General features: G+C 39.8%; 1 protein-coding gene across 2 annotated transcripts in view; it reads right to left on the bottom strand.

Moving 5' to 3' along the window:
- The window catches only part of NCAM2 (neural cell adhesion molecule 2), a 273,716-nt gene that overhangs the window by 114,297 nt on the left and 134,420 nt on the right, over positions 1-24,999 (bottom strand). For both annotated transcript variants that reach the window (XM_048492570.1, XM_048492569.1), the window contains exons 7-8: positions 20,078-20,238; positions 16,915-17,060 (exon numbers count right to left, since the gene is read on the bottom strand). In XM_048492570.1, the coding sequence (XP_048348527.1) occupies positions 16,915-17,060; positions 20,078-20,238 (307 nt within the window). The remainder of the gene's footprint in view (positions 1-16,914; positions 17,061-20,077; positions 20,239-24,999) is intronic.

The following is a 24,999-nucleotide window of genomic DNA, read 5'->3' as shown; positions in this document are numbered from 1 at the left end:
AAAATAAATAAATGAAAAAGAAAATGAAAAAAAGGAAATAATGAAAGTAAAGAACACTTTAATTTTTGTCATAAATCACCTCAAATTAAGCTAATGCAATTTTTCCCAGTTTCTAGTAACAACGAAGTAGCACCAGGAATCAGACCAACAATGGGGAAAATCAATCAATTTTGTATGATGAGATGATGTTTTGTATGATCAATTTTGTATGATGAGATTATGTTTTGTATGATCAATTTTGTATGATGAGATTATGTTTAACTAAAAATTGCTATTAGGTGTCCCAGCTGAAGAAGATATTCAGATCAACACAAAACAGGAAGACAAAAACAACATCATAAATTGCCATCAGCAGGATTACAAGACACTAACCCACGTACTTGTGGATTAGCTCTTCCCCTGAACTTTGTATGGATATGGCAGGGGAGATTTGTTTAGTTCAAAATACTGTTGTCAACGTGTTTCCTTTTTCTTCTCACATCTGTCCCACCAATTTCTCCTCAGAGGTTTAATTTTAATGGTTTTATTTTAAAATTGTAATGCCACTAATGGAATAAATTAAAACTTTAAGACTACTGAGAGTCATATTGGAAATTATACAACTGGAGTATGCAACTGAATTAATTATACAAAGACTATTTTAGTCAGCTGCCCTTTTCTGAATATAATCGTGAAATATTATTGTTCCAGTACCTCTCTCTCTCTCTCTGGTCATGTTGGAGGTTGTGGCTTCTGGAACATATTGTGGAAAAGGAAGCCTCTAAAAGAGGAAGCAGAATAATCAGGGATGATTAATTAGGAGGCCTGTATCTTAATTTCCCTTGCCATTCACAGTACTTCTGTTCACAGGAGAGGTTAATTTTTGCTGTTTTCCCCTGACTGCTGTTGCTGCTCTCCAAGATGTATCTTTTCTTCACTTCTATTTCTATGATGCATCTTATCGTGTTATAATCTTTTTTTTTAAAAAAAAAAATCTGTTGATAACATCAGCTTGTTTTTAAAATTACAATGTTTTACTGGTGGTTTTTGCATGGTGGCAGGCTTGGGTGGTTTCCCCATTGCTGACGCAGTGGTATACTGCAGAACATTTGGGGCTACCCTGGCCCCACCATCCCCAGACACTTTTTATCATCTAAAAAAAATCACCAGTTCAATATTATTATGTTGCTATATGCTGCTTCTCTGCCACGGAGTTCCACTATACCGTTCCCTTGTCAGCTGTGAGGGCTCATTTTGAGCTCCCACCTCTGGGGTGAGTGCCCTGTGGGGAGAAGAGCAGAGCAGCCTTGGCCGGGGCCGAAGAGTGCCCCCTCGGTTTGCTACACCAGCTGGAGTTGCCCACCTCTCCTGCTGCCTGCCCCCTCCCAGTTCCTGTTAGGGCTACACAGTCCCAGTACTTGCAGCAGAGCCCAGGCTGGGCAAGCCCCACCCTGGCACCAAGTTGGGCAGGGCCACCTGGCACTGCTATGGAGATGGTCGAGGTTCACCCTTGGGAAAGTCACCTCAGTGTGGGGAGGTTTGGGTTGGGTTTCCCTGGCTGAGTCCAAGTTGAGTTGGCTGACCTGGAGAGGGAGAACAGCTCAGTCCCGAAATGAGGAACTCAATGTTGTGCCTCCTCGCTGTTCCTGGAGCTTCTGCAAAGGGTGTATCTATGAGAAATCGTGCCCAGGGTAAGCTCTTAATTTTTTCCACCCCTTTGCTAATTCACTGTCTTTTGCCATGGGGGGGGCACACAATTCCACTCCTTACCCCAGGCATTATTTACTGTAGATATGCCCCTGGCCTAGTCTGTAATGATACCGTGCCATGGTCAGACCATTATGCCCTGAAAGTCGATCTGGTTTGGGTGGTGAACAAATTTACGTTCTCTCTTGCAGACACTTGGGTTGGTTTTCCAAAATGCTATGTGGAATCCAGTACCTCTAAGCAACTTGTTAGATGAGCTAGTATAACTCATGACGAGGGGGCAAGAACATCTTATAGAACGCTTATGAAAGCCTATGCGATGGCTGTGAAAGCTGCTAAGAAGGAATTCTGTCACAACTGCCAGTTCTTGATTGGCATGTTTAGGATAATTCGGTCTCTAACAGCGCTCACAGAGGATGCTGTAAAAATAGAAATTTGGTGATTAGCTGTGAAACATTTGTAAGCTACTGTGCAGATAAGATCTTGTCTCTCCACCATGACCTCCCTGTCAACTCTGGTACACTTAGAAAACTGGAGACCCCGTGTCTCGTTCAGCATTGGAACAATTAAGCTGGTTCTCCCAGTTCATTGTTGACAGGATCCTGGTAGCTGTGAAGCCTACCACTTGCCCCTTAGACCCATGTCCATCCTGGCTGATTAAAGAAGTGGGATTTGGATCCCCCTAGGAAATATAATCAATCTATCCCTGTCCTCAGGGATCTTCCCAGCAAGGCTGAAAGAGGTAGTGATAAGATCACTCTTAAGCCATCTCTGGATACTTTTGATATGTCCAGCTACAGCCCAATGCCCCGCCTTCATTTCCTGTATAAGGTAGTTGCAAAATAACTCCAGGACTTTCTGGAGGACTCATTTGTGCTGAACAGATTTTTGCCCTGGCCAGGGGATGGAGATGGCATTGGTCACCCTCATGGATTACCTTTGGATCAAGGCAGGGCAGCACTGTTACTACTTTTTAATTTGATAACAGCATTCAACATAGTCAATTACAACCTTCTGACTCATCACCAAGCCAGGCTGGAATACGTGTGACAGCCTTGCAGTGACAGCCTTGCAGTGGCTCTTGGGCAGAGGATATCACCGCATTATCCTAATAATCAAGGCAGGTCTGCATTCTGTTTTCACGAAGACTCATCTAAAACTCTGTTTACCTCAGATTGGCTAGTTCCTCTAATATGCTGCTGGCCTCATATGGATATCACTTTTACCTGAAGGAAAATTAGTGGTTCAAGTCCTATAACTTTATGGTTTATCTCCCCTTGAGACTATCAGAACCTGGGGCTATAATAAAATTTGTGAATGGGTAAACGATAAGGAAGCATGCCATTCAGTGTGCTCAAAATTCAAAGTTTTGGAAATGGTATTCTCATTTTAAGCCACTTAAAAATTCTTCTAATATTTATCTGAGCTTATGGATGCATCTCTAAGAAGACAATTTAAGAGTGCATGATTTCAGACAATGCTCTCGGCTCACATTCAGAGCAGATATAATAAAATCTTTCCTGATCTTTGTTTCTGCCAGCGTGCCTCTAACTATGTAGAAGATCTTGCCCACTATTTTTTTCTATTGTCCATGATATGAAAGCATTCAATCTAGACTAAGCCAAGTTATTCCACAGTCTGTGGAGTCAGATGAAGATCGGATCTAGTTTCTTTTGGCAGATGTAAACCCAGCAATTACATATAGGTTGCCTCTTTTATGCATTTATCAATTAAATTAAGGAAAAGGTTTGTGCTTACCAACACAAAAAAAGATCATCTGTTATTGCTGTATTGTATATTTTTATTCTATTGTATATCCTCTATTGATTTGGTTTTATGTTATGTTGTTATGTGGCTTTAACACTTAATAAATATTTACATTTACAAATGCCCCCAATAGCTCTGCACTATGCTAATGCCAACTTGTTGATGGTCCCTGCCCTAAAGTTATTCAGCTGTCAGGGATGTTTTGGCCCCAGCCGTGGCCTGGTGAAATGCTGTCTAATGAGACCTGGGCTCTGTGGGATTTTTAGAGTTCCACGGGGTTTGTATAATGGAAGTTTCACCAGTCCTTTGGTTGAGGGCAGTAACAGTACTGCTGACCTCCCTCCCTTCCCCTTTTTCTTCCCCCCCCCTCCCCTTCTAATATTCCCTTTCCTTTGCCCCTTCCCTTTCCCCCCTTTTCCCATTTATATGAATACTGAAGGCCATTTATAAATCTCAGCGTTAAATCTTTGTAGTTTTTTGCACCAATCTACCTGTCCATCACATTAATCACAATACAATTGAAGTCACCTGTAAAATTTATAAGCTCATCTCACAATGGGGTGCTGTGTGGTTTCCGGGCTGTATGGTCGTGTTCTGGCACCATTCTCTCCTGACGTTTCGCCTGCATCTGTGGCTGGCATCTTCAGAGCATTTCAGATCCTCTGAAGATGCCAGCCACAGATGCAGGCAAAACGTCAGGAGAGAATGGTGCCAGAACACGACCATACAGCCCAGAAACCACACAGCACCCCAGTGATTCCGGCCGTGAAAGCCTTCGACAATACATTCATCTCACAATGTTTCATAAAAGCCCTTTGGTTAAAATTTACAGCATAAAATATTTCTAAAAGTAATTTATTGTTGTTTAATAAAGCCATTTAATAACAAATCTCCTGCATTAGTATCTCATAACATATTAATTATTTTTACATTTGATTTCCCAATGTAGATGGAGACCACCTTATTCTTTTGTGTTCTAGGTGCTAAACACTTTCCTAGTTTTGATTGTTCTAATAGCATGGATATGGGTTTACCCCAGACACTTTTTAATAAAGGCACAAGACAACAGTATGGGTTTAGTTAGTTCATTTACATATTTAAACTGATTTGCCTCATAATTAAATGTGCTAACATATTTAAATTGTTGAGCAGTGCTAGGAAGTCTCCTAGTGGCTACTTTTGTTGGCAGACACATTCTGACTTCAGAAACAGCCAACATCTTCTGCCATCTTTATCATCACCTGCACACAATACGCCAGAGGTGCCCAGTGTGAGAGCTCTTCATGTGATCATTTACCTCACAGCCATTACAGTTTTGGTGTGATACCTGCTCCTTCTTAGCCACAACCCCCCCCCCCCCACACACACACACCTGGTGATGTGCATTTCTGGACCCACCTTCCACCACTTTGGAGGTTTCAAGGTGCTTGCCAACCATTCTTACCCACCCTGATTATTCTATCCAATTCCTGTTAAACTAGTTATGGCCTACACAGCCAGTAATCAGGCATATTTAACCAATCTCCACCATGACATCCCAAAGCAGCTGAAAAAAGATACCCCTAATTTGAGGGAAACCAAACATTTCTGCTTGATTCCAATGACAACCAGCTAATCCTGTGATGACTAAAGGGAAGATGTGTCAGCATCCAGCAGCAAAAGTCTGCTCAAGGGAGGCATGACTAAAATATGCTTGGAAATCCACACCTCTGTACTGGCTATTACTCTTGTACAAAGATGTTGGCCATAGAATGGCTTTTGCAACAGAATTGTTCCATGCAGTTATCCATAAGGGAACTCCATAGAGAAGTTGCTGAACTACCTTGGAGTTGAAAACCTTTAGAGATGCTGGGACATTATCCCTTCCCCTGGTGTGTAGCGAAATCCTTTACCACTGCTGAAGCAGTGTGATAACTTCCTTTTACAGCAATATCTCTATGTCTGGCCCATGTGGCTTTATGATGGAAGGTTAGGCCTAGATATTTAAAGGACTTGGAGTGTTCGACCTTAACCCCATTAATAAGCCATCTAGAAGGCTTAAATACATTAGAAAAGATGACAATTTTTGATTTTTCTGGGTTTAAGGACAGGGAAGTTGAGGATGTGTGCTGGAAGGTTTGGCACAGTGAAGTTAGATCTCCATAGTTTTTTCTAAGGAGGGCCTTTTAAGGCCCACTTGAGATCTAAGAGATCAGTATCACACGTCATCAGCATACAGCGAAGTGGAGTAATACCCGGGTTTTGTTTGAAAGAGACGCTGGGCTGTGTGCATTAACATCTGACAAACACTTGTACCAAATCAAATTAATGAAATAAGGTAGAAAACAAGATCTGTGGCCAATACACAGCCTTGCTTTAACACCTGTCACAACGGGAATCTTAGGAGTTAGGTCTCCAGAGTTTGTACATTTTATCTGGCAGAGTTGTGTTTGAATAGAAAGATTTTAATAAGTAGTAATAATCTAACATCTATCCCTCTATCTCTGTTAAGCAACTTAAGCCACAGCAAGTCTCTTACAACTGAATCAAAGGCACTTTTCAGGTCCAGAAAGGCAGCAAAGATCTGTAAAAATCAAGTGGAGACTCTTGCTCACATTATTCTTGACTGTCCGAGATATGTGGGCATTAGGAATTTCATTCTCCTGCTGTCATTCCTAGACAAATCTGAACGTGGACTCTCGAAGCTGTTCTGTTGTGGAGCTTCTGTTAAACAACACAGATGTGTCATGCTCTTGGAAAAGTAGCAAAATTTCTTTTACAAGAGTGACCAAGAGCTTTCTAAGCAATGTATACTGCTATATAGTCCTTCCTTGGCTCATAAGCTTTGAATGTACTCTTGATTTGTATCTCAAAAATGTCTGGCAACGTTCTAGAACCTATTTTTAAATGCCAAATAAAGGTTGTTGTTGTTAAAAGGGCATTTGCAGTGGCAAGTCCTGCCTTACAATCTCACTAGAGTTCTTTGACGGTGTAAACAGACATGTGGATAAGGGGGATTTCCAAAAGGCTTTTGACAAAGTTCCTCACCAGATTTCCTACCCTTGGTGCTTAGATAAAAACTTACTGGTTTGGGTGCTGTGTGGTTTCCGGGCTGTATGGCCGTGTTCCAGCAGCATTCTCTCCCGACGTTGCTGGAACACGGCCATACAGCCCGGAAACCACACAGCACCCAAGTGATTCCGGCCGTGAAAGCCTTCGACAACTTACTGGTTTGCCATGAAATTAAGAACAAATTTAATTCCATTACAGTCATAGAGATATATTACCAATTACTATATAGGGAGCTGGTAAGGTTTTTTTAAAGGGGCTGTGCCATTAGTACATCATTGCATCTTAGAAAGAAATGTGATGCTGATTGTATGGAAAGATTAGAGCTAAATGGTGTAGTGGTTAGGAGTGATAGGCTCTAACTTGGAGAAATTGGTTTGATTCCCCACTCCTCCACATGAGCATTCAACTCTTATCTGGTAAGCTGGATTTGTTTCCCTGCTCCTACACATGAAACCTGATTAGTGACCTTGGGCAAGTCACAGCTCGTTCAGAACTCTCCCAGCACCACCTACCTCACAACGTAACTGTTGTGAGAAGAGGAAGGGAAAGGAGTTGGTAAGCAGCCTTAAGTTTCCTTACAGGAAAAAAAGGAAGGGTGCAAATCCAAATTATTATTATTTTAGATCAAGTAAGGCAATTAGAGTTGGAACATAAAAATGATAAAAGCAATATAACAAACATAAACAGGCAAAAGCAATACTGTAAGTGATGAGAATAGAAAAAATATACAAAATATGCTTTATGTGAAGCAAAATTACTTTAAACACGGAGACAAGACTGGCAAATTCTTAGCATATAGGTCGATTCCGCATGGTACAAATATACCGGGTTGATGAAGCGAAATATCCCAGTTTGGGCAAGAACTTTGCAAGGCTCCTGTCACTAAAATGGGATTATCCCACAATATTTCCCTCATCTTGGATTTTTCAAAAAATGCTAAAATGTTGATCTTTTCCAAAAATCCTGTGTCAAACGCACTTCCGTGGGAATATCACAGGTGCTCAACTGCTTTATTTTTCCTGCCCTGTTTCTATTCTCTCCACCTTATGTCATGTCAGTTTGATTTCTGCTGAGCCGCTGACCCAGCGCGATAGTTGGTCCTTTCTGAAACATTCCCCATGCATGTTTTCTGCCCATGACAGCAACTGAGTGCCATTTCACCCAAGTGTTCATAGCAGTGGATTCACTGCAATGGCCCTGTTTCCTTTTCTTTACATGTTCTGTGTGCTCAGAGCACGCAGCTAGGCAGATGCACATCTTTGGTCATACATTATTTGGTATATCACAGGGGGCAAATGTCTCATGTGCTGATGTTTTGGGACACCTTTAAATGTGGATGGAACATAGTGCTCTGCCCAGTATTGGTCAAAAGATTTTACTTTGTATAGCACAACGTGCTTGCCGTGTTGCTCACTGCACCGGCTCCTTCCCAAAGCTAGAGAAAAGGGGGGGTGTCCTGCTTGGTTTTCCTGTGGTTGCCGTGGATCCACCAGTTGGAAGCATTGCCTTTGGGGGGTGACAGTCAATCAGAATGCAGCACACAGGGGATGTCCGAGAATGTGCGGCTGCGCCTGCATTGTAAAAACAAAAAAAGCCAGGCTCATGCAAAAGAAATCGGAATATTTCCTCCCGGTCTTAAATCAATTCCTCCACAGAAACAGGCACTCATGTGAAGGGAGAAACTGGGATAAAATAGACTCAGATTCTAAAATATTGAATGTAACCCGCTATTATTATTCTGTGCGGAATCGACCATAAACTGAGAAAGAAAAAGGTTAACAATACAATAGCTCTAACACAAAATGAAAAAGAAAAATAGAATAGTATAGCATATTTTCCATCAATGTCGAACAAATTTATGCAATATCAGAAAAAGTTAAATGCATCACAGAAAGTTTCTGATCACAAGATTGAGGCTTTTTTGGAAGAAAGCAAAGCTCCCAAAATTAAAAGTGATTTCAGATTAACCCTAGAAAGTCAAATTACCCTTGACAGTGAAAATGGCAACAGGCTGACACACAAATTCTACCAAACCTTTATACAAACCATTATTTAACCTGTACTATCAACAACAAACTGAATTTTAAAGACAACAAGCTTCCAAGTTCTTGGACCAAGTTAAAAATGTTAGTTATTTCTTATCCAAAGATAAGAAATAAGCCTTCTTAACTATGATTATAAAATATTAACATCTTTATTAACAGAGTAAAGAAAATAATCAGCAATTATCACTGTAATCCTAAGGCATGTTGGGGGAGGAACACTAAAGGAGCCAACTAGCCAGCATCCAGATGATTGAGCTAGAGTGGTGTGGTGGTTGAAGTGTCGAACTGGAATCTGGACGATTCAAACTGCCATGAAAGATAGCTGGGTGTTTTTGGGTCAGTCACACAATGTCAAGTCTAACCTAGCTCATAGGGTTGTTGTGAGTATAAAACAAGAAAGAGGAAAATGATATAACCCACTTCAAGATTCCACTGAAGAGAAAAGGTGGTATAAAAGACTACACAGTGAAATAATAGTCAAAAAGTGCAGGATGTTTACAAGTCAGAATGGGAAATAAACTCCACAGGACCACGAAAGCACCCTGATTGGATACACTAACCTGCACTTTGATTGATGTAGCAACTGGATGACTCAGAAAGGGAGGATATCTCTCTGACAGAAAAAGTTGGAAGTAGGTTTGGTCAATACCCCAGAAATTTGGTAAAATTCGGATTCGGATTTATCTGGATATAAAATTATCTGTATGACCGAATAAGACAAATAAGTTCTATGGTTTTATACTCACAAATTAATTAACTTTTCCCACCATAGACTTCAATGGGGCTTGCTGTTTTGCCCAACTGGCTCTGTGCCGGAGATTTCGGGGCGGCCTCTGGTGGGGTTGTTCTGGATAGGGGCACATAATTTCCAGCAGGGCTGGAGTCTCCTGAAAGGAACCAGCCAACTTTGCTAAAGTTTGCATGGAAGGGCAAATGCTGTGGGCATCAGGTTCACCTTCAACTGGGTGTCCACAGCATTTGCTCCTCCCAAGCAAACTTTAGCAAAGTTGGCTGGTTCCTTTCAGGAGACTCACACCAACACATGTGCAGGAAATAAGTACCCCTACCCAGAGCAAGACCCCCACCAGAGTGCCCCACTGATACCACAGAGCCAGCTGGGCATAACAGCAAGCCCCATTGAAGTTTATGGTGGGAAAAGTTATTTTTCCCACCATAGAACTTGCTGAAGAGCCTGGCAGATTCTGTGCTCTGCAGTGGCTCCATTGTAGCCAATGGGGAATTTCTGAGTATGTAAGCAGGCTGCACATTTTTCAAGGTAGAGGCACCAGACTTTCAAGGTGGCTTCAGGAGGCCCTCCTGGTAATAGCATCCAGTGAACTTTGCTTCTGGGGGCAGTGGGAGGTTGTGTGTTGAGAGAGTTCTGAGAGAACTCAGCCAGCAGCTTCATGTGCAGGAGCGAGGAAACAAAATGAGCCTTTTGGGGGCCCATAAAATTGAACCCCCAGAAACAAAGTTCACCAAGCCTGGATGCTATTACCAAGAGGGCCTCCTGGAGCCACCTTGAAAGTCTGGTGCTTCTATCTTCAAAAATGTGCAGCCTGCTTAAACACACAGAAATTCTCCACTGGCTACAATGGAGCCAAAGCACTGCAAAGCAGAGAATCTGGGCAAATTTCTTGGGTTGCCTGTCAAGGGTGCATTTTTAAAGCTAGTGGCACCAAAGTTTCAGAGTATCATCCGGAAACTGTCCTGATGATACCACCCTAGTTTGGTGAAGTTTGGCTTTTGGGGGGATCAAAGTTATGGACCCTCAAAGGGGTAGCCCCGATCTCCTGTTAGGTCCTATTAGAAACAATGGGGGATGGGGAACTTCCTATGGGGGTCCATAAATTTGACCCTCCTGAACCAAACTTCACCAATCTCCAGTGGTATCATCAGGACAGTCTTCGGATGATATCTTGAAATTTTGGTGTTGCTAGCTTTAAAAAAGGTTTTGGCCCCTGCAAGCCAAAACGCAAAAAAAAATTAACAAATATTTTTTTAAAAAAACAGACCAAATAATTTGCCCTTGGATTCACTCATATTTGGAAAGGACATATTCGGCCTATTTTGGCCCAAATATGCCCGAATTCACTCAGATTTGGGCCGAATCCATATTTGTTGCACCCAAATGTCCAAGCCTAGTTGGAAGACATTTTTGGATTCTGACTCCTATGACTCCTAATAAGCTTCTCTGTGTTAAACATGTACAATTTGAAATTGTATTTGAGTCTTTTTGAAGAATCTGAATGGTTATATGGACTGGTTATATAGTTACATAGCTTGAGCTGAGAAAGCAAAATAATTCCCAGATACAGAGAACTAGTTGTTTATTGAGGGGTCATGGTTGAGGTGGAAAAACAGTCTTTCCACAACTGGCCATAAATATAAACAAGAATAGGAATAGATCTTCTGATACAGAAGATGAATTCCTGGAACCAGTTACTATGGGATTATACATTCTAGTTGGATCCTGTTTGGTGTATTTGGGTATTGATTTGAGTTTTACCTCAAGAGAGAGATTTATGTTTGTTTTGGATATCTAATGAAATAAAGGCTGAGTGTGCACTGTGTAAGAGTACCAACCTGTTAAGATCCAAGGTCAGTACTAATCCATAATCCAGTAACATCAGTAATAAACTGTACTATCTGAATAAAAATCTTCACAACATTTAAACTATTGAAACTGAAACATATAAAGCACAAATGAAAACTGTGCCAGTGCCTAAGTTCTGAAATATAAGCTGACTGTATGTATATTTATATTCTGCCTGTTTACATTCCATCTAAGTTTTATCCTGTCCCGTCTGTTAATACATTTTAATTCTGTTTGTTGAACCTGCCTCAGTATTCTGTAGTGCTTTAAAAAGGGGATTTGTTAGAAGTAAAAATAATGGGTTGCTTTCACCTACTGGAGAGTTATATGACTAAGCTTTAAAATCATCTTGTGCTACCATACCACACCACTCAGTCCCTGAGAAAAGGAAAGAACCTTTGAAAAGAACCTATTTGGAAAGAACCATTCAATAGCATGTTTATTATTTTAGCATTAATAAATACAACATCTAGGAACCTTTCTTGAAACTTGGTCTCCCACAGTTAAAGATACCAGAAACCAAACATATGTTCATATTTAATACTTTAGACCAGGGTGTAAACATGAAAAGGCAATCATTTAAAAAAATCTGAAGAAAAAATCACTCATTCTAAAGTGTGGAATAAGATTTGGATTGATATTTGCTACATTTAAACTCATTTTTTCCAGTGAGAGTGAATGCTGAATGAGAGTTTAAGTTGAAACACTTTTACTATGTTCCCCACACAAAGTATCTCTTGTGGAATCACTCTTCGGATGTCTTTGAAATAAAGCTCATTCAAAAAGAGTCTCTTTAAAACTGAAAAAAGTGGATACTCTATTTCTCATCCATACATTTCTCAACCTGTCAACAATACACTGATGTTTCTTAGATAAAGTAAGCAAACTGAAAGGCAATACATGACAAGGTCATGTTGCAAATAACTATAACTTCAAGATTATCATGATAACCATCTAATTTGATAGATTATTAACCAAGTGGCCTTGCTAAGTAGACAGGGATATGCATTACAAACTTCCTCAGCTGAAAATATACTTGGAAATTGCTGATCCCTCTGAAAATAAAAGTCCCAAAATACTGGAACCTGAAAAATCAGATGGAGTTGAATCTCAAACCAAAAATGTCTAAGATTAACTACACCTTGTTTCTATTACTTATTGTCTCTATTATTTGGAAAGTTTTGTTGCACATTCAATGTATTGTAGCTACTTCCCTAGCCCAGCTTACCTCTTGTTCTGTTCAGAGGCATATGGTGGGGAAATGGTGCCCGGAGACAGCCATTCTCTGGGTGCCCCCCACTACACTCAGGGGGTGGGCCCCATGAACCCCCAGCCCTGCCCCGCTTCCCGCTCTCAGCCAGCAGCCGGCAGTCCCTTCTGCCCGCCCCTCTGGGAGGCTCCATCCTCATCTCCTTTGCTTTTATAAGCCAATTTATGGTGACCCCAGCAAGGGCCTTTCAAGGCAAATGAGAAGTAGAGGTGGTTTGCCATTACCTTCCTCTGCAAAGCCTTCCTTGGTGGTCTCTTCCAAGTTCTGAATCCGCTTAGCTTCTGCTATATGATGAAATAAGGCTATACCATGCATAGCCTAGCCATTTCCTTCTCTTAAGCTTAAAAAAAGGGATTGGGCAGATTCATAGAAAATATATATATATCAGTGGCTGCTTGTCAATGTGACTAAAAGGACCCTCGCATTTAGAGGTGGTAAATTGCTGAATGCCAGTGCCAAGAGGCAACCCAGGGAAATGACTCACACTCTGCTATGTTGTTGGATTGTCAAAAGAATTGGTTGGCTCCTGTGTGAAACTGAGTGAACTGATGGAGGCTTATTGAGGGATCCAGGCTGAGGGGCCATATATATAAAACCAAGGAGGAATAGATCTTTCAGGAAGAGGGAAGAATTCCTAGGGTCAGTAGTGTGGAATATTAGGGGGTTGGTTTATTTTTCTCCAGAGAGAGTGATTTATGTTTTATTTTAGGGCTTCCTAACTGTGAGGCTGGTGAGGGTACTCAATATATGTACCAGCCTCTGTTAGACCTTGAGTGTCCTATCCACCAGCCAGTACCATCATTAGTAAATGAAACTGTTCCATCTATGAATCTGAATAATATCAAAGCCAACTGAGAACTGAAACTGAACAAATGTAATAAGTCTTTGCCTGAAAACTAAATATTGAATCGCTGTGCCAAAGCTGTTTTGTTTATATATTTATTCTGCCTCATTTACTCCTTCTCTCCAAGTTATTTATCTCCCTTTCCCATCTTACCTCTGTTAATAAACCTTTTATTCTGTTCAAGTGTAAAATCTGCCCCAGTATTATTATTTTGTGTACCTTACTAAGGGGTTTGCCTAGAAAAGTTTTCCCTCAAGGGGAAAAAAGGCAGAACAAATTTGACAGGAGAGGTCAGTGAGTGGTTTCTCTGCCTGAAGAAGCTGAGAAGGTGATGGGGTTGGTCCATTACCCCCCCCCCCCCAACAAGTCCTTAAGAGTTCTTTACAATATTTGTGACTGGCCAAATGCCAGCACAACACAATTGGGCCATAGTAGAGGAAGCTGGGAGGAAAAGCTGAAGACGGAGGTTTAGATAAATGTTGTTTGGCTGTTTGGTGAGAAGGAGAGAAAGGGGCAGAAAAAGGGGAGAGAGTATGAGAGTTTTCAGGAAAGGGAAAGAAGAAATAGTGGGGAAGGGTTGATAAGATGCCTCCCACAAGTCCTTGAGGATTCCCACTTGTATTATATTAATTTCTTCATAGGATATATGTTAATCATGACTTTACAATAATTTAGTTGGTGCACAGAAAAAAAGACTAAAGTACTTTCTTGGTCACCATCATAGCATTTTTAAGTAATTCTTAGTTTTGTTCCAATTGAAGACAATAATGCAAACAATATTTAACAAATATTTACTAGCTACTTCAGTTCATGTTAAAAATATTATATATCGAATATTATTTGAATTATTGTTTACAGCATACACTTTCTTCATTTTAAACTGGTCTCACCTGTTCAGCCTCCATCTTATTTTATGGAAACTGAAAATTGTTAACATCTTTCCTTGCAAACTTTTTCTAGATTAAATAATTTGGTTATTTCAGCATTTTTCTGTTATACAAGTATGTTTTAGATCATTTATCATTTTTACCAACAGTGATAATAAACTATGACTTTCACGCAAAAACTACATTAAGCAGGAAAAGCAGGGGGGAAAATGAGAAGAAGAGAAGGTGTAGTATAACAGTACCTACAGAGATCAAATGAAATATCTCCATCTAATGGTCTTTGATAATCAGAATAACAGTATGACTTGCATAAATGTACTGTTGGAGGCTTTCACAGCTGAAATCAACTGGCTGTTGTGGGTATTCTAGGCTGTGCGGCTGGGTTCTGGGAGTTTTTGCTCCTAACATTTCACCCACATCTATGGTGACATCTTTAGAGGCATGTCATGGTGAGATGTGTTTCTCTCTGTGGCATAGATATAGGTAAAACATTCGGAGCAAAAACTATCAGACCATGGCCACACAATCGAGAAAACCCACAATAGCCATGTACAGTAAACTGAAAGAACACAAAGAATGCATACTTAATGTGAAAAGTCATAAATATGTTTTACTGCTTCCACATAGTGAATTGTTTACAAAGATAAATGAACAGTTCATTTCTACATGCAATGGCTAATGTGAGCCACTTACCCACATGACTAGCATACCATAAGCCAAACCAGGCCCTGTGAACGCAGCCTGCATTTCTTCCAGTTCACAGAACAGATAGCAGTTGCAATTAGCATTTTACACATTTACAGTAGCCTAATTGGTTGCCAGAGTAGTGCAAGAAATTCAGAGTACCACATACAACTATACCATTATTCTGATACAAAAAGTCTTTAAACAGAGCCAGCAACTGACTCAAAATTAGCAACATCCACAAACAATCCTGATTGAGAAAGTACTATCTTGGTGATAGTTTCCCACTATATCAGAAACAGAAGACAAACAACTGTAAACAGATAAGTGATTTTAAAACATAAGGGACATGTTAAGCCATATCTAGCCTTACAGTCACCATGATACTTTCCCATGCTATTCATTGTACTGCAAAGCCCATTTTTTCATTTATGCAGGTTAGGCAGGACCCCATTGAGGGGAGGGAATCACTTGTCCTCATGCCCTGCCTCCTGCCACCAATCATCTGGCTGGTAGGGGGAACTTAATGGCAGCAGTAAAGGAATAAGTCAGCATTTCAATGATGTCGCCAGCAATGTGGTGAATGCCTTACAAGTAAGGTTGCTGCTTCCAGCATGTACCTGAAATGATGTCATTGTTCTGTCAATGATGTAAGATGCTCTAGTATTTCGGCATTATCTCTATGGTAAAAACAGCATCTACCACATAGTTTTTCAGATGTTCACAACGTCCAAATATCGCCAGGGAGATAATGATGTCACTTCTGGTGCAAACCAGAAGTAATATTGTTGCATTGTTGATGATGTCACTGGAAAAACAGCTGACTCCTTCCCCCACTGCTCCTAAGTCCCCACCCCCTACCAGTTGCCAGAACAAGCCTGGCAGCCTTACATGTATGGCCCTTATGGTAAAATGTCAGTCTTTTAGTCATTTCTATGAACTAATTTTATTTATTTCTGTTGGCCCCTTGATGCTGGATCCTGAATACAGGATGCAGAGAATATAGAATGCAGATGTGGAAGCAATTCCAAAATTTATGTAATTTGTTTAAAATCCCAGATAGAAGGAGTGTACCATTCTTTAATCAGTAGTATATCCTTCCTTTTTGATAGATGCAGGGTGGCTAACACCTTCAGAGAATGTGGGGAAGCATGGGGGACGTAGAAACAAACTTCACAAAAGTTTTCAACCCTGGGTGCATCACCACTGTGGAAGTGGCTTAGGTTATAACAATTTCAGTCTAATGTACTTTTAAAGATAGAGACTGGCATTTGCATTTATATTCCATTTAATTACTTTAACATTAGGCTTTCACAGTTATCATCTTTAAAAAGAAATAAAATACAATAAAATACAATCCATGGGAACAAAGCAAACATAAAAATGGCCAAGCAATATCTGCTAAATGTAGAACAAAAATAAAGAATGGGAACTGCAGGCTGTTAGCAATCAAAAAGGAACAGCTGTGGCAGGAATACCTGCCCATCCTTCTCCCTTTTGTGTTGTGTTGCAAACTTCAGTCAAAAGCTTTACTTGTCTTTGCAATATTTTATTGTAGTTGCAAGAGTTATTACCAGGCTCCTTCTTAAACAAAAAGCTTGAATTCTCTTGACCTGAATGCTGCCAAGCAAACTGAGATTGCAAATACCTTCACATCTAAAGACAATAACAATTCATTATACCTCCAAGCTGAAATACTGTACCTCGAAGTCCCCTTCCACACCCACATCAAAATCAAACAAACCTTTTTCCTGGAGCCTTTCCATAGACATCAAGGGAGGAAAAAAATCCTCCTTGCAAGTTCATTTTCTGGATTACAACCAGAGGACCCAGAATAAGAAAGGATTTTGACATTTTACCCTTCTCTAAACATTTATCTTTTCTAATTTGGCAGCATATTTCTTTTCATTTTTCACTGCATGTGAATTTTTATACTATAGTACTACTATCTTGTTAACAGAATATGACCTCCAGTTCCAAGTCATATTTAAACATTTGTCAGTTTACTTTTTAATAAGAAGCATAAGTTCATATTTTATTAAATATATTATTGTTTCCTATGAAAATTTTAAAGCTTGATTTACCTTATCACCTTCAGAGAATGTTATTCCATCAATGGCTCTTTTCCAAGTAATCTCAGGGGCAGGTTCTCCTTCTGCCTCACAGATGAGAGTTGCTTGACCATTTTCAAACGTGGTTTCATTTTTGAGTTGTATTATTTGAGGCTGTACTGTTAGAAGTACAAAATATATAACTTACTCTTGCTTTTAAAATATAAGATCACAACGTACTCCTATTTTTGAAAATATTCTTGGTTTTCAATAAACACAAACACCTACTGTGGCTAATAAAAGTTTTAAACTCTTGGAAATGTTCACAGTGAAAAGTTTTTGAAAAGGCATAAAATACCTCTGAAAAAAATCTTTGATATGATTGTACCTGGTTAATCATTACATGTTTGTAATATTATTGGGCTCACTTATGAATTAAAGACCATTGCCCCCGTTAGTTTGTTTTTTTAAGCTCTGAACGTTAAGCACAAAAGGCACAAAATACCTTTGAAAAATCTTTGATATGATTGTACCTGGTTAATTATTACATGTTTGTAATATTATTGGGCTCACTTATGAATTAAATACCATTGACCCCATTAGCTAGTTTGTTTTTTTAAGCTCTGAACGTTAAGCAGGGTTCTGCATATGAATGACTACTATTCAAATGGCTTTACAGATGCACACACAGGAATGCTTTAATAAGTAACCTTTCTGGTAAGAATAAGGTGGTGTAATTTGCTATGAAACTATATGATTTTCTGACATGACACATACATTACCAAAAGACAAGAACAAATGTTTGCCAACCATTCCAAGTGTGAAAAGCCCAGTATATGTATATGTATATGTGTGTGTATATGTATATGTGTGTGTGTATATATGTGTGTGTGTGTGTGTGTGCATGTATATATATATACATACACACACACACACACACACACACATGTGGGTGTGTGTATATATATATGTATATGTATATGTATATGTATATGCTAGAATACCAATAAATCAAATTATTTTAATAGAATTATAAGAGTTGGAAGGGGCCATATAGGCCATCTAGTCCAAACCCCTGCTAAATTCAGGATAAGTCTAGAACGTCTCAGATAGGTTTGTCAGACACTGCTTAAAGACTGCCAGTGAGGGGAGCTCACCACCTCCCTTGATAGCTAATTCCACTGTTGAACATCTCTTACATCTGTTCCCTAGTCAGTGGATTTAGATTTTAGATGGAGGGCAATCCCGTCACACACGCTAGGATTTTAGGCTCGGGGGGGGGGGCAAGGATGTCCATTCTCAGCACCTGATCTGTCATGTACAACTAAAATAGTGAAAGTGAGTGGGGGAATGGGGTGAGATTCAGTAATCCAAACTCAGGAAACAGATGCTGTTCATGCATGTGTGAAAGAGAATCCAGAAGAGCTCACAGTGCTTAAGCTGTGCTTATGGGAAAGCCCCGGGCTTGTGGGAAACCATTTGGGACTTCCCTCACCGGCCCTGAAGGACAGAGCCAGGCAGAAGTAGGGAACTAAAAGCAGGGTATGAAGCCCCACAGCAAATACACATCCTGGCTAAGCCATGGAGCATTAGAAAGTTTAAAAACAGCCACAGTCCATTTACACTACAGAATACTGGAAAGGCGATGGCCGCAGCCTGAACAAAGTTAAATGTATTGTAACTTCAGCAGATTTGTTTGTTTGGTGTGTTGGGTGGGGGTACTCTTTAGTACTCCAGTACCAACATCTTTTGGGTTTTTTTCCCAAGCCCTGAGAGGGAATTAATGGAAATTGGTACAACATTATAGATGATTACTGGCACCTCTTGTTAAACACAAAGTTCTGTGCAACCTCACTTGCATTTCTGCTTGCAGGATCTTGTAAAACCAGTTTCAGGGCACTGTAGTGTACAGTGGCAGAAGCAGTAAGGAACTGCTCAAGATCCTGAGCAAGCAGAACAGCACCAAGTCTGTGTGTCCATTTGCATATAGCTGGATGCAAGCTCATGTTTATCATGCACAAGTCTACACAGGGAAGATAATTGCCAATAAATATCAAAGCTTTAGCACTGTGGTGCTGATTTTGCCTAATCTTGGCAATGCCTCTACATGCACATATTCCAAGCCACATCTGCCTGTTTTGCCCTGCCTTTCCTTTTTCTTTTTCTGAGGAACAAGAAGTTTCATGAAACCTCCTTAATTAATCACTAATGTTTTAGTACAACACCAATATTTAACCAGTTAGGGTAATCAGTAGGCTTGGAGTTTCGGCTGCAACAAATACTGGATTCGGCCCGAATCTGGGCAAATTCGGACATATTCAGGCCAAATTCGACCAAATATGTCCTGCCCGAATATAAACGTATCCAAATGCAAGGTATTCAGGCTTTTTTGGTATTTTATAGGGTTTTTTTGCATTTCGGCCTGCAGGAGTAGCCCCCATCTCCTGTTAGCTCCCATTGCAAACAATGGGGATCCTCTTTGGGGATCCATAACTTTGGATCCCCTGAAAAAAATTTACCAATCTTGGGTGGTATCATTAGGACAGTCTCTGGATGATACCCTGAAATTTTGGTGCCACTAGCTTTAAAAATGCACCTCCTGCAGGCCAAACACGGAAAAACACACAAAAAATCAGATGGACCCGAATTTTTCAGGTATACTTGAACATTCAGGTATATCCAAATATGTTATTTGTCTTATTCAGGCATGCAGATAATTTTATGCTTGAATAAATCAGAATCCGAATTTTACCAAATTTCTAGGGTATTGACCAAGCCTAGTAATCAGTACTGCGGTTTTAAAATCTTCTTAAAACTTCATATGCCAAAGAGTAGAATTAAAAGCTAAATATGTATTGCTTTGTTATAATTATCTATTATCAAATTACTGAAAAGCCTATCAAAATATGAGTGGGATGTATATATAAACCTTCAAATTACAGGCTTCGTACTTACCTTGAAATCCCTGATATATTGTACTCAGCATTCATATTTGCCATGCTTTTTAGCTTAGGTGAAATATGATGGAAACTCAGGTGCATGTGTGTCCCCATTCCAATATCCAAGAAGAGCAAAACTCCTAGAGCTTATTAGTTTAAGTGAAATCCGGTGGCAATAAATGATGATGTACAATAAGAACCTCAGAAGTCCTCAGATAATTCAAGGCCAACACTAATAATTCAAGAACAATACTTACCAAAAACTTGAAGGAATGTCTGATTTGTCACTTTTCCTGCTTTATTTTGTGCTTCACAGATATAAGGACCAGCATCAGTGTTTTTGATATCTCTAATGGTTAGCTCTGTGCTCCTTCCTCTCAATGTATATTTGTCATTTTCTTCAATACGTTTTCCTTTTCTAAAAAAAAAGAGATTTGTATGCTACAAAGCATATTTTCGAATCTGAAAGTTCATATTCCTGATCCAGACTCTTCCATTTCAGAATGTTACTTCTACCTGAGAGTGTAGCTAATGCCATTAAATTTCAACTGGGGTAGTGTATTCAAAATATGCAGTTATTATTTAATTGTTTCAGGACAGCTCATTTTTCATAGGGTACACTGTTTAATCCGGACAAGAAATACTTGATGAATGTTTAATTCAATTAATTAGTTTAATTGGTTAGTTTTTAAAAACACATCTAATGTGATTTATTATGCATTTGTGTCTGCCCACTGGATGCACAGATCCAGTGTGAGAGTTCAAATATAACCTCCTGACAATATTGAAGTACTGCTACAGTACTCCTTCTGTCCATCATTCATGACTGCCAGAATTTTCATCAAAGGTGTACTCTCAGCAAGGAAACATTTCAAAAGAAGGTTATGTTCCCCCTCATATTCTCTCCAACACAATAGCTAACAAAGGTCAGGAATGCAACACAAAATGAAATTCAGCATAACCTGATCCAAGGGGAACAGAAACTATACTGTATTAATGATTATTTCATAACATTTTTTGTAAAGTGTCGCCTTTTTTGCACAAGTCACAACATTTCCAGCTGCTAAATGCCTCAATTTTGTCATGAAGTTCCACATGTTCTTCTCCCATTTGGTCCTGGAAATGTTTCAAAAAATCTTTTGCTTTGTTGTTCCTGAAAACACTTTTACCACAATGTTTTCTTTCCTGAAATGTTTCCAAGCTAGCCTTCCTCACAGTGTGATCATACGGCATCATTTTTTCCTGCCAAAAAGCATGGTCATTAACTACATCCCCTATGTGGTCACTCAACCTCTTCTTTGGAACTTGGTCTGCCATTTTTTTATGTCCTTCATCTCACTGCTTTGCCCACTCCTATTATTTTTTATCATTTCTTGCATTCCTATTTTTCCCCGTTTTTTAGGATCATCAAATCATCAAAACTGTGAATTATCACCACAGCACATGCATGAAAAACAAAAACAAAAAAGACAAGAAATAATATTCTGAAGAGGCAGACAAACTTTGTAGAAAATGATGGGATCGACAACACCTTCAAAATGGGCTAAGTGTGGTGTGTGGAAAAGGTCTGTACCTTGATTAAGCCACATGGAACTTATCCCCTCTTTTGAGCAATAGGGACCTTAGAAGTAACCCCTTTTCTTTCTTAAATAAACTCTGTCTTTTTCATCTGCACAAAACTAAGGTTTATATGCAAAAGATACAGAATATGCACACTGAACAAATAGAACAGTGGACTCTTCCTGAGGCAATAGAAATTTTTGTTTCTATCTGGATTCAAGCATATGAACACTCACAGCAGAGACTGCTGAGAATTCTTTTACACATGAATAATTAAAGAGAATGTTCAGTAAAAGAGAGCAATAAAAGACTGTATATTGCATTTTTGGTAAAATAAACTCACTCTCTCCAAAATGCCTAAAAGGGTTTACTTTTTTATCACTAGACATTTTCATTGAAGATCTCAGTTGAACCAGTTTTATGAATACAACTGCAGTATTCATTCCTGAAACTTGCTCCTGCTAAGTAGATACAAGTGGAATGCAAGGCCATGTGGGGGGAGATATTATCCAACAGACGTAACTGAGGAAAGCTGTGCCCAGGGTGGACTTCACATTTTCTGTGCCCTCCTGTGCCCTGAACCACCACTTACCTTATGAGTATGTGGCTGCGGCGTGAGAGGACTGCTGAGGGGGTGGCCGCGGCATAGAGGGGGTGGCCACGGCACAGCCAGCTGCTCGGCCAGGCAGAAAGGGTGGCTGCGACTGCTCCGTCTCACGCCGCGGCCACCCCCTCTGCTTAGCTGAGCAGTCAGCTGTGCCATGGCCATCCCCTCTGCCCAGCCAAGCCACAGCGCGAGAGCTGGTAGTGGCACAAGAGCCGGCCACAACTGCTCCATAAAGCAGAGGGGATGGCTGTAGTACGAGAGCCAACTGTGGCTGCTCCACCAGGCAGAGGGGGTGGCTGCCTGGGCAGTCCTCTTGTGCCACAGCTGGGTCATCTGCTGCCTGAGGAGTGGGCCGACAACCTGGCCAAGGTGGGGAGCAGCCAGGCACCATCTGGGCAGACCTCAGCATGCCCTTCAGGCAGCAGCCAAGCCAGCCGATGGGATGAGAGGCCTGCCTGAGCGGTGCCTGGCTGCTCCATGCTGCGGCCAGAACGTCTGCTGCCCAAGGGGCGGGCCGAGGCCAGCTTCTCAGCCCAAAGTGTGTGTGGGTGCTTTTCTGGCCCCCAAGTGGCTCAATGGGGTGTGCCCAGGGCATCCCCGGATGTCCCCAGTGCAGCTATGCCACTATCATCCAACAACCAAAAAATGTGGAAGCGACCCTACACATCCCTATAATGGAGTGTGTGATCTGGATTGTGCCATGAGAATTCACTGCTACAAAAATTAACATAGAATGCTTTCTTCAAAGACAAAGCACAAAAACTATTTATTTAATTTGCGAAATTAAGGTATTGCTAGATGAACCAACAATCAAAAAAATGTTGAAGCGACCCCTCACATCACTATAAGGGAGCATGTGATCTGGATTGTGCCATGAAAATTCACTGCTACAAAAATTAACATAGAATGCTTCCTTCAAAGATAAAGTACAACAACATTTTATTTAATTTGTGAAATTAAGGTATTGATAGATGAACCATGCTGTAATCCAAATGCAATTTAAATATGAGGCAAGTTTGGTAAAATAGGTTCACTGAGATCAATCCTACTTTCTTTTCAATAATTAATCATGGTGCAACATAATAAGCATCCAGATTTGATTTTTACTATACAAAAATAAAGAATATTATATTTTGTGATTAAGTGTATTGTACCATGGCACAATTAGAATTACTTTCACACGTTTAACAACCAACAGTTGAGACTGAAGCTCTCCTGGAATTGCAACTATATTCAGACAACATAGATCAGTTTCTCTGGAGAAAATGGCTGTTTGGGAAAGCAGACTGTATGGTACCGTGTCCCTGTTGACAATTAAGTTTTTACTTAGTTGTTCTAATGTTGATTGCATAGTCTTTATAATCTTCATGGATGTCAGAAAAAAATGGTGAGATTTCTGGGTTTTTTAACATTTTAAATCTGAAGTTAGTTGAGAGGTACAAGTGAGAAGTGAAGATCTGATAAAAATAAAATCTGATAATTGGCTGCATTCGTTAGTCATTGTAACAAAATTACCACCACCACCCCCCCCCCTGTATCCCTATATAACTGTATTTGGACTCCTGTTCTAATTAGCACTTGGAAGGTCTGATCGAGGTCAGATGCTCACTGTGTTAAAACCAAAATAAATATCAAAAACAAAATAAAGTAAGCAACCACGCTAAGATGCTCATGGTGTCTATTCAAAACCAAAATAAAGCAAGCAATCAGGCTAAAATAAAGACTTCTGTGAGGAGGGGAGGGGGTAGGCTTTAAAAATGCAATGGGAAAAGCAGTTAATTAGATTTCTGAAGAAATCAGGGAGGGGTGCCTGGTCTAATAACAGGAATTAACCAAAAAGTTCCCTTGAAAATAAATGCAAATAGATGACTTCAAAATGTGATACATGAAAATAGGCCTAAAATTGTATTTGATATTAAAGAGTAAGAGATTTATATAAACAGAGATTCAAGATGGTTTTCTCTCTAGGCCAACTGGTCATGCAGGCAAGAAAAGATCATATCACTAAGAAAGATTATGTCACTAAGGCCTAAAATGTGACAAAAAAAGCACATCTTATAGACCTGTTAGGCATAACAAGCTATATAAGATGGTCTACATGAATAAACACAGAAATGAAGAGATCAAAGATTAGAATAGAGATTAATCTAATCCAATGATTGAAAATGTGTTTTTCTATATTTTAATGAATAATGAAATGATAGTGAAATATATGAAGAGTTTATATATAACATGTATTCTACTAGAACCACATATTGTAATTGTCAAAATCATTTTTAACCTTTAAAAAATGGTCTGTCGAATGCTTATATGCCAATAAAGGCTTGTGTTGTTGTCTGTGGAATGCATGTGAAATCTTTCACCCTGTGAGAGGGAACTTTCTGATGCTAACCCACCCTTAGGATGTTGGGAACTGTTTATCTTGATTGAAAACCAGAAAGACAGAGTTTAGTTTTATTGTCCTGTCTATGGGAAGGACAAACTGAAAAGCTGAAAAATTGAAAAGCTGACAAGTAGAGGAAAATTCCAGCTTTTGTATTAGAGAATCAGACTAGCCAGTTTGATTTTAATGCTAAAGAAGAAAGCAAATAAGGAAGAAATATGATTATATGGGTTATGTATGCAGGTATGATTATGAAATATGACGTATGTATTCTTTGTACCTATGAAAGATGAGGGTCTGTGTCTGGTTGGGTGTGACTCTTAGAGAGAGCACTCTGTGTGTGAAATATTTAAATCTGCACAATAGAAACGTTTTCTTTCTGTTTAAAGCCTTATTCTTTGGTTTTCTTTTCTTACCAGTTTTTATAAACGTAACTGCTCAGGGGTATATATGGGGTCTGGGCTGACAAAAACCTGTCTGAGGTCAAGTATTTTTTGCCTGTGGCTATTTGTGTCACTGTGCAATTGGATTCGGTGTGCTCCATAAAGTACATGACAATTGGGGGATTACGAGCAGCAAGAGGAAACCATTTGATTTTTTAAGGACTAGTGGAGAGAAATGCAAAAAGG

Source organism: Sphaerodactylus townsendi, linkage group LG04 (genome assembly GCF_021028975.2).
Source record: "Sphaerodactylus townsendi isolate TG3544 linkage group LG04, MPM_Stown_v2.3, whole genome shotgun sequence".
Taxonomy (NCBI): domain Eukaryota; kingdom Metazoa; phylum Chordata; class Lepidosauria; order Squamata; family Sphaerodactylidae; genus Sphaerodactylus; species Sphaerodactylus townsendi.
The sequence above is the reverse complement of the archived record's forward strand: the minus strand, read 5'-3'. Positions and strand labels throughout refer to the sequence as shown.